This window comes from Carassius carassius, chromosome 15 (genome assembly GCF_963082965.1).
Source record: "Carassius carassius chromosome 15, fCarCar2.1, whole genome shotgun sequence".
In the NCBI taxonomy this organism is placed as follows: domain Eukaryota; kingdom Metazoa; phylum Chordata; class Actinopteri; order Cypriniformes; family Cyprinidae; genus Carassius; species Carassius carassius.
Window position 1 is genome coordinate 15,653,154 of NC_081769.1, and position 19,610 is coordinate 15,672,763.

Below are 19,610 nucleotides of genomic sequence, written 5' to 3' on the forward strand. Positions count from 1 at the left end.
CCCTCCATGTATGGGCACTCAACGGTTACCTGCTGATCTCGCAGTGGGAGTGCTAAATACCATCACTCAGGCTAGAGCTCCGTCGACACAACGTCTGTATGCCTCGAAGTGGTCGGTGTTCTCCAGCTGGTGCACAGCTCGAGGTTATTCACCCCTTAGTTGTGCGGTGACGGAGGTCCTCTCCTTCCTTCAGGAGCTGTTGGATAAGGGCAGAGCCTCATCCACGCTCAAAGTTTATGTGGCTGCCATCGCGGCGTTTTCTGAAACGGCGTCCGGTCAGTCAATAGGAAGGAATGATTTAGTCATCCGGTTCCTCAGAGGAGCTAGGAGGCTGAATCCTCCCAGACCTCCGTCAGTCCCTATGTGGGACCTCGCGGCGGTTTTGGAGGCCTTGAAGGGTCCCCCTTTCGAGCCTATCCAATAGATTGGCCTTCAGCATCTGTCGTTCAAGACAGTATTCTTGTTGGCTCTCGCTTCTGTGAAGCGTGTGGGTGATTTGCACGCGCTCTCGGTGAGCCAGTCGTGCTTGGAGTTTGGGCCCAATGACTCAAGAGTCATACTCAAACCTAGGCACGGTTATGTGCCGAAATCCCTCAACACTCCGTTTCGGGCTCAGGTTATTGCCCTGTCTGCCCTGCCGGTGTCAGGGGAGGATGGAGACTCGAGTCTTCTTTGCCCTGTCAGGGTTTTAAGAGCTTATGTGTCTCGCTCTGCTGCCTTTCGGCAGACGGAGCAGCTATTTGTCTCGTTCGGTGGACGTTCCAAGGGAATGGCTGTTTCGAGACAGACTCTATCCAGATGGATAGTTGACGCCATAGCGTTAGCTTACGCTTCCAGGGGCCTTCAGTGCCCATTGGGCGTCAGAGCACACTCCACAAGAGGCGTCGCCTCGTCGTGGGCGTGGTCTACTGGGATCTCCTTGCAGGATATATGTATGGCGCCAGGTTGGGCCTCGCCGTCTACATTTATCAGGTTCTATAACCTGGAGGTTCCCGCCTTGCAAGCAAGGCTGCTGTCGGTATAGACGAATCAGGGCCCTGAGGGGAATTCTGAGTTCACGAGCGCTATGCGCTGCCGACTGTTATATGCAGTATTGCGTAAGACCCGCATTGCCACATTGGTCAGGCCTTGCCTCGGCTGTGTGATGTCATATTGCCGCATCTACGGATGCTGCTAGATATGGGACGGAGGGCTTTCCCCCTTTCTGTCCTGGACTCTCTGTGAGTCCCTCAGGTGACTGTGCATTGTAAATCCTGGGCGTTGCTTCAGGTTTGTTGGTGTGTGATCCCTGCGTGCACGGCGTTTTACATTGGGTTCCCGTAGCGTCTTAGCTAAGACGCAGTACGAGAGAGCTCTCGTAAGAGAACGTACTCGGTTACTAAACGTAACCTCGTTTCTCTCTAGAAGAGGGAACGAGTACTGCGTTCTCTGCCGTGCGTACGATTCACTCTGGTTCGCTTCGGCGATGAAATAAATCAGGTGAGTCAGCCTTTTCGAGGACCTTTTATAGGTTGGGCCACACCCGTTTCGGCGGGAAGTGGCAAGAAGGGTGCGAAGCGCCCTTATTGGTCTGATGTTGCATCAGCCTGCGCTCGATAGGCTGTGAAGTTGCCGCAGAACAAGCCAATGAGCGAACGAGCCGTCTCGCCTATGGCTGTGTACTGCTGCAAATGCGCTTTACAAAAATACAAAATTAAGGATAATTTTTTGCTTCAGTATTTCGTGAAAAGAGACTTTTCCCGTAGCGTCTTAGCTAAGACGCAGTACTCGTTCGCTCTTCTAGAGAGAACCGAGGTTACGTTTAGTAACCGAGTACGTTTTCAGATTATCGTCAGGGGCTCTTCCGCAATGAGGAGTGAGCATGTGCGCATGGTTGCCAGATTGCTTAAAATAAGCAAACACCGGGCAGAAAATGTAACAGTGGAGCACTGACTCGGAGATTTAAACTCTTGTTATCTGGCAACCGCTATCATTACAGCTCTCGTAGTAGAGGGGCATATAGCAGTCAGCAGTTACAGGTTCCTTTTTTGGACATTCGGCGCATTCTTTTGGGAAAGTATGCTTGAATTTGAAATATTCGATATTCCTGATATATTCAAATTGTACATCGCCGTCAAAATTATTCCGATATTATCGCTAATATTCGATATATCGCCCAGCCCTAATCTAGAGCAACACCTCTTAAACCAACACAATGTTCTAAACGCTCAATGAGAACAGCATGATTGACTGTATCGAAAGCAGCCGTCAAAAATCCAAGAGCACCAGGACTGCAAAATCACCCGAATCACATGATATCAAAATATCATTAAGAACCCTCAAAAGTGCAGTCTCGGTAGAATGGCATTTACGAAAACCTGACTGAAATCTTTCAAACATTGAATTGTCAGATAAAACATTTTGTAGCTGTGAAAACACAATTTTTTCCAGAATCTTGGAGATAAAAGGCAGATTAGAAATGGGCCTAAAGTTTGTTAAAACTGATGTGTCCAGATTCTGTTTTTTAAACAGTGGGTAAACCACTGCATGCTTTAAACAGTCAGGCATAATGCCAGATTCTAAACTGCGATTAATGATGAACAAAAGATATGGAGCGATATCAATAAAAACTTGCTTAAGTAAAAAAGGAGGAATAATGTCCAAGGACGAGCCCGAGGGCTTTAGATGCTCAACTATTTCCAGCAAATCTGGAAGAGAGATTAGTTTAAACTGACTAAAAAATGTATTGACGATGGAGGAATTAGATGGATTACAAAACGAGGGAGTTATCCCCAGCCGGAGATCCCTAATTTTACCATTGAAAAATAATAAAAATTCTTCACATGAAAGAGAAGAATCCCCAGAAAAACGACAGGCCGGTGGATTAAGAGTAGCATTAATAATGTTAAAAAGAGTCTTTGGTCTAGAACAGTTTTTGTTAATAATATCTGACGAATGTCCACATTTTGCTTTTTTCACTGCTTTCTGATATTTAAAAAGAGAGTCCTTTAAAATCTCAAAGGAAACATGAAGCCTGTCCTTTTTCCACTTTCGTTCTGCTCTTCTACAACTACGTCTGAGAGAACGAAAAGAATCATCAATCCACGGTTCAGAACGGGTTTTAGACTGAAAAGTCCTTAAAGGAGCCACAGCATTTAAAACATTAGAACAGGTGGAGTTAAACCTGGAGAGAAGTTCCTCAACTTCATCACAGGAACTAACATCACAGGAAAAGTAAGCAATAGATGGCATCACTTCATGAAAAATTGATGAAAAAGAGTCTTTAGTAGTATGAGTAATATGCCGAGAAAGGCGGCCAAGAGATGGGACTAGGTGCAGCAGTAGAACATGATACAGTAAACAAAACCCATTTTCACTGACTTCTAAATCAGAAATACTAAGTCCATGCAAAAGCACTAAGTCAAGTGTATGGCCATCCTTATGAGTGGGACCATTAACCCCAATAGAAAAGTCAAAGGCGTTCAGCAAATGGGTAAACCCCTTAGCTAAATGATCATTCATGCAGCAAATATGAACATTAAAATCACCGAGTATAAGAAGCTTGTCGTATTTCGGAGTTACATCGCCCAGGAACTCAGCAAACTCCGTTAGAAAGTTCGTATTAGATTTTGGTGGTCGATAGATAACCACTATGAAAAGCGGCATCACCAAGTTCTAAAACAAACAGTTGAAGTTCAAAGCTGCTGTAGTTACTCGCCACTGAACGACAGGTAAAATGATCTTTATAAATAGATACAAGTCCGCCACCCTGACCAGTTGTGCGTGGAGAATTAAAAAACAAACATTTAGATGGCAAGAGTTCAGAAAAAGGACTCAGATCACCTGGACAGAGCCAGGTTTCAGTAAGAAATAAAAAATCCAAGTTTCGGGTAGAGAACAAGTCATTTCAAATAAAAGTCTTGTTAATCACCGATCTGGTGTTGATCAAAGCCATCCTTAAAAACAGAGGATTTAAGGTAGATACCTTGCATTGAGAAATATTCTAAACTAATGCAATACAGAAAGTATATGCAAAGTCAAGACATGACTATTGGGACTACAAAATGCTCACTGGGACAGCGGGGTCAAAAAACAGGTTGAGAAGAAAAGACACCTGTTAACTGCAAAAATGCCTTAAGTAAGTGACTCTTGAAGGACCAGCACCACATCCTCTTGTACCACTGTTTGAAGAATTGATCTTCCAGAATCTGGCAGTGAGTTTTAGGAGAACATTTTTATTCCATCTCCTATCCTGAAAAATCTGTTTTGCAGGATTGACTAAAAATGAGCTCCTAAATGCAATTTTTTTTGCAGTTAACCTGTCTTTTCTTCTCCACTTGTTTTTTCTGACCTCGCTGACCCAGTAAGCATTTTGCTCTCCAATGGTCACGTCTTTGCAATTTCTGTATTGCATTAGTTTTGCATATTTCTCATGGGGATTTAATAATTTTGTATCTTTTTTTGGCTCGTTTTAACTGTAAAAGAAAATATGCCTAATAATTCTGCACACCTGAATATATGGAGTTTTCCACTTCCAGTCTTCATGGACAATTATATATCACTTACTGTATAAATTATTAAATACAGAATTAATATTAGTTATTAAGATTGTGGTTTGGAACTGGTGAAATATGAAATATTAGGTAATCAAACAGTTGTTGGTAGCTACTGACTTCAATATTTTTTCCATACTAGAATTCAATGGCAACTGTTTGGTTAACAACATTCTTCAAAATATCTTCTTAAATTTTCTTTTTTGATTAAACCATTTAAATGACTGAAGAAGTCCACCACATGCCACCGGGAAGAAGTACAGTGTTTGTTGTAAATTATTTATCCACGCACATTTGAATTTTACAAAATGAATGTCAGAATCCTTAATCAATTTTTTTCATATATTAATAATTCACACTCTATATCTATATCATGCATTTACAAAATAAATAAAATATGAAAAAAATAATAATAATAATAAAATGGAAAAATTGTGTAATGACAAATAAATGTGACCCTGGGGCACAAAACCAGTCATAAGTAGTACGGGTATATTTGTAGCAATAGCCAACAATACATTGTATGGGTCAAAATTATAGATTTTTCTTTTATGCCAAAAACCATTAGGATATTAAGTAAAGATCATGTTCCATGAAGACATTTTGTAAATGTCCTACCGTAAATATATCAAAACAAATTTTTGGTTGGTAATATGCTTTGCTAAGAGCTTAATTTGGACAATTTTAAAGGCGATTTTCTAAATATTTTTATTTATTTATTTATTTATTTATTTCCACCCTCAGATTCCAGATTTTCAAATAGTTGTATCTCAGCCATATTTTGTCATATCCTAACAAACCAAACACCAATGAAAAGCTCACAAAAAGGTCACAAATAGTTGTGCCAAACGCCCGTCTTTAAGTACTAAACCTATATTTCAATCCCAAATGTGTAATAAAGAAGTAAAATGTACACATGTCACTCTATTCTGGATTCGTTGTTTAAATAGCCACAGTGTCACATTTGATGGCGACGCGACAAACTTAGCGACGTCGCGCTTGCAGTTCCATTCATTTAAATAAGAGCCTTCTGGTTTTGACGCGTCGCGTCTGTGAAATTGGGGTGTCAAGAAGCCACACCTACCGTAACTGTTCTCCTGTAACGAGGACTTCGGCCATGCGCTCCAGCTCGGCAGCCTTCTTCTGCATGGTGTTTCCGATCCCGTCCATCTCTGACAGCCGAGCTGAATATCAAATCAAACGTGACAAATCAGCGCTCGGAGGAGAAAAACGCTCTGTTGGTGAAATGAACTGACACGCACAGCGTGCTTGAGTTTGTATTGGGTGTATTGAACACGCCCTCCTCTCATATCGCAGATCGGGATAGGCGTGATGACTGTTATGACAGCATTAATATTTAAGGTAGAAGAACTGCCCAGTTGATTGAAATGAGTGAAAACAATACAATGGCATGTTAAATGGTTACACATGCAAAATGTTATTCAAAAGATTCAAATCAGTCTCCATGATGTAAGAACATCGAAATAAACACACAAGGAGAAAACATTGTTTACCTTATTTGTTTCGATGCAGAAACGTCAGACTGATCCGAAATGATGTTTGGAGAGGAATAGCAGCGATGTCACTTACAGAGCATCACTGTTTAGTTGATCACAGATCAAAACCACTCGAAATAACTTGAGTCTTTGTGTGCCATGAAGTGCCCTCAGTCATCAGTAGCCTACATCCAGGCATGTGTTTAAATGCATGAACCGCAAAGCCTTATAATAATAAATCACACCGAAGCTTCAAACAGCAGATTATTCCTGAAGACAGACTTCGTTTTCTTTACGCTATTGTTTATTCTCCACTGAAAGCACGTTACGTACTGTCCATGTTGCAGGGCGAGTCAACTTGACCATCCTCATAGGGGGAGTACACCATGAGGGGCGGAGCCTGGAGCCCATGACTGTACTCCCAAATATTCACTTTAAACACCCAGCAAACCTGTTTTCATCTAAGATTAAAATGCAACAAAATATGCTGATGTTTCTTCAAAACATGGGTTTACACTTTTTATGTTGTGTTATGTGAAAGACATTAACATATATACATATATTAATAAATAGAAATAGAAATACATTTTATATAGTACATATTTCATACACAGTGGTAATTCAAAATGCTTTGCATATTTTAGCATTTTAAAATAAGGATTTTTTTGCTTTTAAATTAATTGTATAACATTTAACAGATGCATGAGAAATACAATTAACAATAAAAATACAGTAAATGGTTTTATTTTTATATGTAAACCAAATAAAAAATATTTTTAATTGTGTATTAGTATACTTTTTTCAATTCTGAAATCTAAAAATCTACAATTATTTATGTAGAGATAAGAATATAAATTGTTGCATTTCTTTTTAAATATGAAAAGTGAGTGAGATAAGCATAAACCATTTTAATATGCTGCGTGTTTATTGTGTGATAATTTGGTTGTGATTTTATTTATTTAATTGCTTACGTATTTGTTTCTTTAATTGTTTTCTTTTTATTTTATTTTATTACTAAAAATTACAAAACAGTCCACAGCTGTGGTGTCATGTTCACCACAACAACAACAAAAAAATGCACAATTAAAGCTTTTCTAAAGTAAGTGTACGTTTACCAAGGACAACATTCTTGAGATAAAATATGGGACATTATGTTTTAAGAAAACAGAAACGCCTCTTGAGGACATGATACATGTGACGTGAAGAGCACTGCACATTTTTGTGGGCATCAATACAATAACAGAAAAGAACAGGCCAGTAAATTAAATCGTGTCATGAAGCGCCATCTAGTGGACAAGTAACGTTTACACACTATTATAACAGTGTAACGTTCATTGGCTCTTACTACTGTCAATCAACCTTATCTTCCGGCAAAAATACCGCGGGAAAGTTGAGCGCTGACAACAGCAAAAGCTTTTATGTTGAGTCGACTCGGATAAAACTACTTTTGACAGCATGAGGACATTAGAAGAGGCTCAAGCCACACTACAAATCGCTAAAGTAAAGGAAGAAGACCTGCAGCCCGTCACTTACTGTCTTTCTTTCGGAGACAATGTATCGTCTGGCGATTATTGTCTCATGGAGCTGGAAGATACGCTTTGCAAACACATCGAAGCAGGCAAGAGGTAGCTATTATAACTTTCTTTTAAGCTGAAAGAGCAACTTACCATCTCAGTATTAATTTATCCCGAAACGAATTGCATTTTTTTTTTAAATAAAACGTTGTAGTGCATGGTCTTTTGGAATCATTCATCGTCATGTCTGTGTTTCTCATTAGTCTAATAATCAGAGGTGATAAAGACGAGCATGCAGTTCTGTGCAGTGAAGACAAGACCTACGACTTGAAAATTGCAGACACGTCAAATCTGCTGCTGTTTTTACCAGGATGTAAAACTCCAGATCAGCTGCCTGACATCTCAGCCTCTCCTCAACTCGTGCATGCACAGGTCACAGGAGAAGTCATTCCTGAAGATGGAATTTGATCCTGTATTGATGAATAGTTTAATGCTGATTGTGTGCATTTGTCAAATCATATTTTTATTTTCCAGATTTGGGGTCTTTCAAATTGTTACTGGGAGCTGAGAAGGCAGAGGCCAAGGTTAAAGAAGCTGAAGAAACTTCTGATGGAGAATCCATATGATGGTCCAGCGGTGGGCATGCAAGAGGAGGCGCCAGGACCGAAGGTTATATAGCACTGCTGTTTAGAAAGAATTAGTAACGTTAGTTATTAGCCTGCACTCAAAATATGTGTAATTAGTTGTGTTGGGTGTATGTTTATTTTATTTAATTACTAAAATGTTAACAGTGCTTGTACTTTTAAAGCTTTGAAAAAAGTAATTGAGCTTATTCATCTTGTCCAAAAGTCACATCAAATGTTTTTATTTTTCATTTGTTAGTACACTATGGGTGACCTTCTTGAAAGAATACAAGCAAGCAGAGAAGAAATCGAGGCGCATCTTCAAAATGTCCATGCTTGTGAAATTGACGGTGAGCTAATGTTGTTTTTTTACGTATAAATAAAATATTTGGAAGAGTGACCCCTAAAACAATGTATTATTCTCTATATTTTTGAAAATATGTATAGGATGTGAAATTTTTGGGGGAATTTGTCAATTCAGAAATTCATTTAAATTTGATCTTTAGAATTGGGTCCTAGAGAATTGTTGTTGCTGGATGTTATTGTTATTAAAATTATTATTATTATTTAACCTAGTCATTATTTTAAAGTTTTTATATTTTAAAATATTTTATTTCTAGAATTAATATTTAATTATAAAAAAGGTTGCGGTTTATTAATGAATATTACTATTATTTTTATAATCTGATGTACAATTTTCTATTAATAAAAAATATTTGACAAGTTAATAGAATAAATATAATATTACTTAAATTATTTCAGATGTACTTCTGTTGAAATCAGACATTTTTTTACTGAAGAATTAGTAGCGAATGGTTACATAATTTTCAGTTTTGTTTTATAAAAACTAAATAAGCAAATGTTTCAGTTTATTCATTAGAATATATTGGAAGATAAAGTTAATGACCAATTCTCTAAATGTATTTCAAATGATCAATAAATGCATAATATTCTTAAGGAGGGCATCTTCCTCTATTATGAGGATATTTTTTTTCGCTATAGGTGAAGTGAGTTGTTAAACTCAGACCTGTGTTTGTAGGTTTTTGGAGGATCCTGGATTTTGATTATGAGATGAAGCTCCTGGGTCACGTGACCCAGCTGGTGGACTCCGAGTCTTGGTCTTTCAGCAAAGTTCCTCTCAGTGTTTGTCTAGAAGAACTAGGATCCCTTGAGCCAGTGTGAGTTATGATGAAATATTAGAGAATTATTGATAGAAAAAAACAGCAGATCATTGATCAACGCTCTACATTTTACTTGTTCTTTAATCAGTGCCATGATAGAACACTGTCTGAACTGTTACGGAAGACGCTACAGTAATGAAGGTTAGTTTTTTTTATACTGACTGTGCATTATAAATTTGATTGATAATGGACCCTGTTGCCTTCCAGTCATTCACTCTCAACGTCACATTGGATGACCGATGAATTGGGATCCCTTTCAGTTGGTCACTCTTGACATCACTCACCCAAAGTGGGTCGCACACAGCAGGCTGCACTACCCCATGTGTGTGTTGTAGGCAGCCGTCTCCCCTGTGCGCTTCAACACATTAAAAGAGCATTTCTAAAACGGCATTCGCAGGTGGAATGTCTTTTTAAAGATGCGTTTCTGGATGTGGTCGTTATTTGACGCCGGGTGATGGTCACGATCGTTACCTTGTGTCTGGGCATTAAGTACACTGAGGTGGCTTTCGTAGGCGAGTCATTCTCCAATTGTGAGAGTTGCGAACCAGACTCCATTTCCTGCAAAGAGGCAGAGTATGTATAGCACTTTTTATGATACAAATCATTGCAAAGTAACTTTACAGTACATCAGTACTACAATATTTAGTAGTAGCCAGAAATTTTCAGAAAAATCTATTAAAGACGTAGTGAAAGATGATGAACACTATTAACAGCAATTATTATATGATGCAGTCACACTCATAACAAAATTTGGTAGTTCTGTATGTTGTTTCAGGGTTTGCATCATCTGAGGTCCTCTGAGGGGGTGACATCATCTCTTCTCAGGTGTTCTGGATCCAGACTGAAGCTTTTGTAATTCCTAGTTACCATGGGATGTCAGTCCCTGCAGGTGTTGGAGTTCCAATTAAGTAAAATTAATTAGTTTAACCCAAGCTAAGGAATAATATTGCGCATTTGATCAGATATAACTGCAGTCTAAAATTATGAGATGCATTATTTGAATGCTTGGCGAAAGAGATGCGTTTTAATCTAGATTTAAACCAAGCGAGTGTCTCTGAATGCAAAACATTATCAGGAAGGCTATTCCAGAGTTTGGGAGCCAAATGCGAAAAAGCTCTAGGGTTCCCTCTGGCAGCAGCCGGGGGCACACTACTTCTGTCACTGGCCGGACTGGCCTTACGGTGATGTGTGGAATGGAGATGGAGGCATGACCGCCAATGTGACACCCAGGCCGGGTCCCTGTTTTCTTCCTCGCTGCCCCACTGCGGGTACGCTTGTAGTTCTGTTGGTGCCATTTGCACCTCTGTCTGTATATATAGCTCAAATGAGATGTCAATTAAGAGTTTATTTAAAAAATGACCATAGCTTACCTTCGGCTGTTCACCCAATGAAGTGGGCACTTTAGATTTGACTTCCGCCACTCTGCTGCTGTCTCCATCTGCTGTCTTGAGATGCGTGTTGATCAGACTGAATGTGATGGGGTACGTGTTGGATATGGATACTTCAGTATCTGCAGACATGACAGTAACTTTTCACATTTGAGAGCCTCCAGTGCTGGCACCATGTCCTCCATCAGCTGCCAGAAGTCATCTCTCAACTCCAGCGTCCTCGCATCTGTAAGCTTGGTCTCTGAGCAGTCTGATAGTACAGCACACACGGCCCATCGCTGTTCTACAAGTCTGCCAAACACTGCATGTACAGAGTTCCACCTGGTTTTACAGGACTGAATGAGCCGGTGAGCTGGTAGCTGTATTTGTTTTTGTTTTGCTTCTAGCACTTTCGTTGCTGGTGTGCTGTGGTTGAAATGTTTGACCAACCTGCCAGCAGCTGCAATTACTCGGTTGACACCAGCAGCAGCGAATCCGTCATTGACAGCCAGATTTAAAGTATATGCAAAGCAACAAACTGATTTCCAACTGACTCCTGTAGGGTTGTCTGCAAAGACAATGTTCCGAGTGTTGTAAAACACACAGGCTATTACACGCCCAGTGAGTCCCCATGACTCCACAGCCTGGTTGAGTTTGTCAGTTAAATTATATCAGCTGTATGTCTCTCTGAGAGGCTCTCCGTGAGAAGGACTGCTGACTTTACCTGCCAGTCGTTTTCAATGTAGTGGCAAGTGATTGTAATGTAGATTTCTGTAGTCAGTGCCTTCCAACAATTCGTCTTTAGAGCCACATTAACCGCGGCTAACTGTGTTTTTAGCTCAGCCTTCTTGTTTTTGTAGCGTGCTTCCAAGTGGGTAGTTCTGGTCGGTCGAGAAGGGATATTATATCCTTGCTCCATGAAGTGTATTAACTCCCGAAATCCCTCACCATCAGTTTTGCTAACTGGCATCATATCTTTTTCGATCATGCCGCAAATCCTCTGAGTAATGTCCTCCGCTTTCCTGTGGTCACATACTCATGAAGGTAGGTTGTGAAGGCGACAGACTTTCTCCCTGCAACACGGCTGCGTGCAAGTTATGAGGGTGATATCTTAGCGAACTCGTAGAGCTGTTGTACTTAATCGTAGTACAGCAGAGTTAACTTTGGGCACCTTTGTCATCATTGATTAATTTGAAATGCTCCCACACTCCACTCCGTTTTGACCGCCTCATGTTTGGTTTCTTTTTTGCCTCTTTAAGTTAGTGTTGGGTCTCTCGCCCCCCCGCGAGAATCTCGTGTCACGTTTGCAATGTTCAATTAGCCGACAATTAATTTAATTCGAGTAAATTCTTGCAGACAATTAATCGATTAATTCTTTACATCCCTTAGTGGAACCTGTTTTTTGAGTGGTGTTCTTCTCAACAAGAAGACCCCCAAAGATGCCCGATCAGAGCCATGCTGTCCTTTTTGTAGCAAGGGTTTGAGCGAAGGCTGTCTCCCTCCATCCTCAACAGTCTGTGTCGCTTCGGTCGCTGCTAACCATGACCCCCTTAGAAGGGAAGTCACTAGGGGTGCATGACCAGATCAACAGGTTCCTTGGGGGGGGGTTGCGAGAAGGCTAAATCCTCCACGGCCCCCCTCTATACCCTTTTGGGACCTGACTCTAGGTCAACAATTCGTGCCTAGAGTTCGGGCTGGCTGACTCCCAGGTAACCTTGAGGTCCCAACCAAGCTATGTGCCCAAGGTTACTACTACTACCTTCAGGGATCAGGTTGTGAGCCTGCAAGCACTGCCCCTGGAGGAGGCAAACCCAGCCCTAGCTTTGCTCTGTCCTGTCCGAACCCTTGAGATGCTACGTCCCTTCAAACAAGGAAGAAGCATTGAGTGGCCCTGGCTTCGGGTCGGCTTGCTATAACTGCTCCAGAGAGTCCATACAGTAGACCCTGTTGAGCTCCTCCATCCCCTTGGCAGCCAGACGTGGCTGAGTGTCCGGTGCTAGGCCCTCTCTCGGATCCCATATGTGTAAAGTTCTCTGTATGGCCTCAGAGCCTGGCAGACTTCTGTCATTCCAAGGGGGTAAAATTAACCTCCAATCTTCCATATGCACCTGAATAATGTTCATATGTGTTTTGCTTCCGCAACCCCCTTCGGGAACGATGGAGCTTTCTCAACGTCCCTGTGCCAAGGTTTATCCAGTCTTACTGATTGGGTAGTGCCATAGCAGAAGTAGCTGGTCTTCTTGTGGTAAGCTATGGCAGTACCTGTGGCCCTTTGGTAGGGATCCCAATTTGTCGGTCATCCAACGTGATATCGAGAGTGACCGACTGAAAGGAAACATCTCGGTTACATATGGTAACCCTCGTTTCCTGAAGGAGGGAACGGAGATGTCACGTCTCATCACCACAGCTCTTGTACCACCTCTGAGCAGCCTCTGGTCACAGGCTCTGCTCTTTAGTGAAAACCTGAATATGCAGTGCACCTGCTGTCTGCTTATACTCACGCTGTGATCAGCAGCAACTAGATGCAATCTAGGGATGTCAAAAATTTTTAGGTGTGCGTTAAGGAGGCTGCTTTAAGGCCCGGCCCGGGCATACTTCACATTCTGCGTTCCGTTTCATCTTGCACCAACCAGCGTCCGCACAGCTTTCAAAAGGCGGACGAGCTCGACATGCAATACCACTTCTGTCTCATCATTCATCTCGTGCGTGCGCTGTTGTATGCTCAAAGTCCACGCGGTCTCAAAAATTGCCTGTGCGCGGCTGTCCGCGAGCCCTATTGATGATGAAAATTACATAATGCAGAAAGTGCATTATTTGTGTAATATATTTACAAAATTCAAATTTAGCTTTTCAGCCTTTTTGACAGCCCTAATGCAATCATCCGATGTGACGTTGAGAGTGACATACTGAAAGGGATCCCAATTCGTTCAGTCATCTGATGTGACGTCTCTGTTCCCTCCTTCACGGAACAAGGGTTACCATACATAATAGATATTTTTTTCCTTTCACATGTTTGTATGTATCCATTCCTTTTAGATGAACAGGTGATGTATACACTGGATGAGGACAAAGTATGTAGAGCCACAGCTCAGCTACTCTTGCAAAACGCTGTAAAGTTCAATCTGTCAGAGTTCCAGGAGGTTTGGCAGCAGAGCGTTCCTGAGGGAATGAGCGCTAGACTTGATCAACTACGGGTGAGTTTAGTTTAGTAACCCAGTTCATCGTATTCAAGATGTACACAGGCAATTTTGCCCTAATGATTTTTAATTGAATAACCCATTCAGTAAAGACAGTCACATGCTTCATTCCTGAATGGATCAGCCATTTGAAGGAGCTGTTTGAATGAATGACTCCCTCTCTCAACTAACTCATTGAGACAGTAACTTGCCGCCACCTACTGCACTTTTTAGTTTCGTATTTAAAGAAAAAAGAAATGTCATATTTAAAACTTGTTTTGTAAATGTATTAATGCCACTTCTGATGCAGCTTCTGTGTTACCTTGGCCTTATATAGATAAAACTGTCCTTATATAGATCAAAATGGCACTGGAAATAAATGTAAGTTGGTAAATATTGCCCCTTTCCATCACTGCTGTGAACTAATCACCACATAGAATATTAAGAGCTTCAGGGGTCAGCTGACAGGCTTTAACCAGCCAAGGTACCTGCACAAAAACATACTCAGCAAAATATAATTTAATTCAACAAAATCTTTGAAAACATTGATATTTTTGGCACTATTTCACACTCCTAGAATGCAATATTATATTCATGTTATATTCAGGGTTTAGCTCTGTTAGACCGAAGCTCTAAACCAGAGACCATCTCACTGCTGCGGATAGAAGATCTGCCTGAGGATACACTGGAGCGATTCAACAGCCTCTTCAGCCTGAGAGAAAAATGGACACAAGATGACATTGAACCCTACATACAGTAAGTATATTGACAATGGAACTATTTGAATCTGCTTTTTCGTTTTGCTGACATAGACCATATATTAAGTTTTGAGAAAAAGTAAATAAATTTACAGGCATGACCCCCAACTGATTGTTGTTTCCTAAACAGAGATCTCTGTGGAGAGAAGCAGACCACTGGAGCTCTCCTGACCAAACATGCACGTTCATCTGTGCAAAATGGTGTGAAGGTCTACAATTCAAGAAGACCCGTTGCAACTTAACTTTAAAACAAATCACTGTAAGCCCATTGGTTGCTGCCTTGTATGTTGTTCGATTGGAAATATAAAAAACATTAAATATTGTTATACTATTGCTATACTATTTTTTGCAAATTTAAAATTACTTTATTTTCAAATTATATTGCACGCTTTCAAAATATCTCACGACATGACCCCTTTAAGTTTTGGTTTAATTTAAGTACAGAGAAGGAAAATTTAGGAGAAATGTGAAAAACAATGTTTTAGAGTTGAGAAGTAAAAGAACTTTGGGGCAGTGCAAATTAGATGAACTAAGAAGTGTGAAAACGAGAATAAAGTTGATTAACTTTGTAGTTGAAAGGAAACTAAAAGGTTTCAATCAGCTATGCTAATTTTCTGATAGGCATGTATAATCTGCTGTTATGCTGTTCTCTTCTCAACAAGAAAAAAAATCTTTAAAATAGCTTTTTATTTTAGAATTTCCACCACACCACTATAAACATGCTACTAGGATTCCTCAGTGAATTATTTTTTTATTGATCTATCAAACGGTCACTTGTCACTGAAACAAGTTGAGTTGAAATTTGGTTATACTGTTACCCATTATGAAAGAGCAATACAAGTGATGGAACAGCTGTGACTGGTCAGAAAATGATCAACAGCCCCGTAGTATAAGACAATATAAATACAATAAACATCCAACCAAAATAAAACCACAATCTGTGTTCCTTTCATCCCGACAGGAACTCCTGACATTTAAAAGGTTAGTTCACCCAAAAATGAAAATTTTATCATTATACTCACCCTCATGTCATTCCACACCCATAAGACCTTCGCGTCACCCTAGCACCATTTTGGAGAATATCCACTTAATGCAAACCGTGTATGCTGTTCTCTGTCACTTGCGGCAGGTGAATAGGTTATTTTTGTTTGGATCAAAGCGCAGACAACATAGAAAATAAATCTATGTGACACAGTTGACGGAAAAGAATATGCTGTTTGCATTCAGTGAATACTCTCCAAAATGGTTTTAGGGTGGCGCGGAGGAGACGAATCGTTGAATAAAGTTTGTTTTTTGTTTTGTTTTTTTCACGCAAAAAAGTATTCTCGTAAATTTGTAATATTACGGTTGAACCCCTAATGTCCTTGCTTTGTGTCTAGACATTTATCATGGTAGTACCCTTGATTTCTATGGGAGGGTCAGAGAGCTCTCGGAATTCATCAAAAATATCTTAATTTTGTTCAAAAGATGAATGGAGGTCTTAAGGGTTTGGAACAACATAAGAGTAATTAATGACAGAATTTTCATTTTTGGGTGAACTATACCTTTTAACCTTTACTTTTACTAAATTTACTTTTATACTGAAAAAGTCAGAAAAGGCAAACTTCAGGATGTGTTACAGCATTAAACAACCTGCAGATCGATCATTACTGTGACACAAGAAACGAGAAACAACACAACTTGTCTTTGATTAGCCTAAAAGTAAAATAAAATGACATTCAGAGGACTTCAAACTAAAGACCCCTAAACGTCCCGAAAGTCCGCTGCACGTCCTGTGAACGTCCGCTCGACGTCAAGGCCAAGGGGACCGTACACGCGGACGTCCGGGGGAAGTTCGCTGAGGTCATTCAGGGGACGTCCTGGGGACCTTTTTTTGTTAGCTCACTAATCAGTACTCAACCATGTCTTGTTTTAAACTATTGTTTAATCATTAAAGATAATCAGAACACATTAAACCATTATAAGGCGCATTAAATTAGTTTGAATTATCCGTTCTTTATTATCCGTTTAACTACCATGTACCATATAATAACCCAGATTTTATGCTTCTTAAGCACAAAATAACAATGACTTATACAAAATGTTGGGTTTTAAAAATGTGAATTTAACTAGGATAACATTTCATTAATTTCTTACCACTGAAATAACGATTATGTGCTTCTCTCTTTTGGTCAGTCAAAAAAAACAACAAAAAACCTCTCGGTTAACCAGGGCCGAATTAAGACAGTGTGGTGCCCCTGGGCACTATACCTCAAAAGCCCCTCAAAAGTTATGTATGATCTTTCAAGAATTTCAAGTTAATAATAAAACAATTTACGAAAAATATTTTTAAAGCTTGTGTCATGTGGTGCCCCCCTAGTTGTTGTGAATTGTTGGTGCCCCTGGGCACTGGCCCAAGTGCCCTTGTGGATAATCCGGATCTGCGGTTGACGTGTTCTTACATTTTTTTAAATAAGAGCATGCGCGGCTTCATGTGAAAGACAGGAGAAAAGCGCGTGATGGAGAAGAGCGTGCAGATCAGATGCGCACAGTAAAGAAAGATACAAACAAACAGTTCTTATGATAGCCTATGCTTTTCAGACTACGCTTTACCTTGGCTTAATTTCAGCTATAAAGTTAGAATGATATTATTATTATAATGCAATTTGACTACTTCGATGTCTATACTTTTTAAAAGCTTATTTCAGACATCTGCAAAAATTAATTTATGATTTTAAAAAAATGTCAGCATTAGAATAATCAAAAACATCTGCAAAGTTTTAATTCGTTTACATGAGTGATGCGTGGGTCAATGTATAAACAACCCGCACCCGACCGATGTTTTCAACTAACCCACCCGCAACTCGGACCGCCAAAAAAGAAAAAGAAAATATTGTACCCGACCCGCTTCCTGACCCGCATTTTTTATAAGTAGTAAATGCGTCGCCCCTTTATATTAATTTAATTACTTAAATAGGCTATAGCCTACAGGATAATACGCGTTATGACCGCACGCATAAAGCTTGCCACAAAGAACCAAAACACAAGTCCAGGAAGGAACATAACGTTCAGTGGCCCAGGGCCGAACCCACAGGGCAGGAATCCAGAGAGGAGCAAGGTGGAATTGGAGCCATGCGGTCGAGACAGAAGCCCACTAGGGCGGCGCAGAAGACCACCGTATCCGTGCGGTTGAGACAGAAGCCCACCCGGGCGGCGCAGAAGACCACCACATCCGTGCGGTCGAGACAGAAGCCCACCAGGGCGGCGCAGAAGACCACCACTTCCGTGCGGTCGAGACAAAAGCCCACCAGGGCGGCGCAGAAGACCACCACAGCCGTGTGGTCGAGACAGAAGCCCACCCGGGCGGCGCAGAAGACCACCACATCCGTACGGTCGGGACAGAAGCCCACCCGGGCGGTGCCGAAGACCATCACATCTGTGCGGTCGAGGTAGAAGCCCACCAAGGCGGCGCAGAAGACCACCACAAGGGGATCGATGACACAGGAGAGCAAGTCTGGTTAGGCAAGTTCTGAAACAGAGAACATGAACAAGTTACGGGTGGCCTCCGTGGCCACAACAGGATCAGTCGAGTGCTCAAAGAGTTCGGCTGAGATGTGACAAGGCTCTGGAAGTTCTGCAGAGATGAGGAGAGGCTCTGGAAGTTCAGCCGAAACATGGAGAGTCTCTAGTAGTTCAGCAGAGACGTGGAGAGACTCTGGTAGTTCCGCAGAGACGTGAAGACACTCTGGTAGTTCCGTGGTGTTTAGACTGGATTCAGGAAGATCAATGGTGACTTGACTCTGCTCATGAAGAACACTGGTGACTTGACTTTTCCCATGAAGAACACCATTGACTTGACTTTGCCCATGAAGATCACCGGTGACTTGACTTAACTCTGGAGTGTCAACTGTGACTTGCCCTGACTCTGGAGTGTCAGCGGTGACCTGACCTGACTCTGGAGGTTCACTCTGGAGGGTCAACGGGAACCTGACTCGACTCTGGAGGGTCAACGGGAACCTGACTCGACTCTGGAGGGTCAACGGGAACCTGACTCAACTCTGCTGACTCGACTCTGGAGGGTCAATGGGAACCTGACTCAACTCCAGGGGGTCAACAGGAACCTGACTCGACTCTGGAGGGTCAACCGTGGCTGTCATCTTGGGCAGTGGTGCTCGGCCGGCGGCCATCTTGGGCAGTGGCGCTGGGCCGACGGCCATCTTGGGCATTGGCGCTGGGCCGGTGGCCATCTTGGGCAGTGGTGCTGGGCCGGCGGGCCAACTTGGGCAGTGGCGCTGGACTGGCGACCATCTTGCGCCGTGATGCTGGACTGGCGACCACCTTGTGCCATGGCGCTGGGCTGGCGGCCATCTTGCACCGTGGCGTTGGGCTGGCGACCACCTTGTGCTGTGGCGCTGGGCTGGCAGCCATCTTGTGCAGTAGCGCTGGGTCGGCGGCCAACTTGTGCTGTGGTGCTGGGCTGGCAACCACCTTGTGCTGTGGCGCTGGGCTGGCGACCATACTGTGCAGTGGTGCTGGGCTGGCGGTCCTCCTGTTTGCAGACCCCGGTTCAGAATCGTCCATCCCACTGGGACAGACAAGAGTGGCTGGGGCATCCCACGGAAGCCGATGCTGTAAGTAGAACACGAATTCCGAGAAACCAAACGCGTCCAACTGATCCATTTCTATACAAGGTACCGGGTCATCCAGACCGGTGTTGAAAATGTCTTTAAGGGCCACATCATTATATCCCATACCATCCGCCAGGGTCCAGAACACATGTGCCATAGCACCCACCTCATTGCCCTCTTGGCGGAGGGTGGTTAATTTTATATATTTCGCCCGCCGCTCCACCATACTGGCTGGGGAATGGGAATGAAGTCCCACACCGCTGGATCTCGACATTGATGGTGTCCTTCTGTCACGGTCGGAGACCCAGGGAAAAACAGGAGACGAGAGATCCAAATGCAGTAAGGTATTTAATGGG

At 41.9% G+C, this 19,610-nt stretch overlaps 2 protein-coding genes across 3 annotated transcripts in view; one reads left to right on the forward strand and one right to left on the reverse strand.

Moving 5' to 3' along the window:
• deptor (DEP domain containing MTOR-interacting protein) overlaps positions 1-6,360 on the reverse strand; it is a 43,735-nt gene extending 37,375 nt beyond the window's left edge. The window contains exons 1-2 of one of the 2 annotated variants that reach the window (XM_059567545.1): positions 6,047-6,360; positions 5,617-5,716 (exon numbers count right to left, since the gene is read on the reverse strand). In XM_059567545.1, coding sequence (XP_059423528.1) covers positions 5,617-5,702 — 86 coding nt within the window. In that variant the 5' untranslated portion in view covers positions 5,703-5,716; positions 6,047-6,360. Of the gene's footprint in view, positions 1-5,616; positions 5,793-6,046 lie in introns of those variants that run through there. The other variant, XM_059567546.1, reaches the window with a different exon arrangement.
• A 1,010-nt stretch (positions 6,361-7,370) lies between these two features.
• dscc1 (DNA replication and sister chromatid cohesion 1) lies at positions 7,371-14,977 on the forward strand. Its single transcript, XM_059567021.1, has 9 exons — positions 7,371-7,653; positions 7,806-7,974; positions 8,077-8,211; positions 8,425-8,515; positions 9,205-9,343; positions 9,435-9,487; positions 13,750-13,907; positions 14,497-14,645; positions 14,778-14,977. Exons 1-9 carry the CDS (start codon positions 7,484-7,486, stop codon positions 14,887-14,889), a joined length of 1,176 nt encoding a protein of 391 aa, XP_059423004.1. The 5' UTR covers positions 7,371-7,483; the 3' UTR covers positions 14,890-14,977.
• Positions 14,978-19,610: the final 4,633 nt, after the last annotated feature.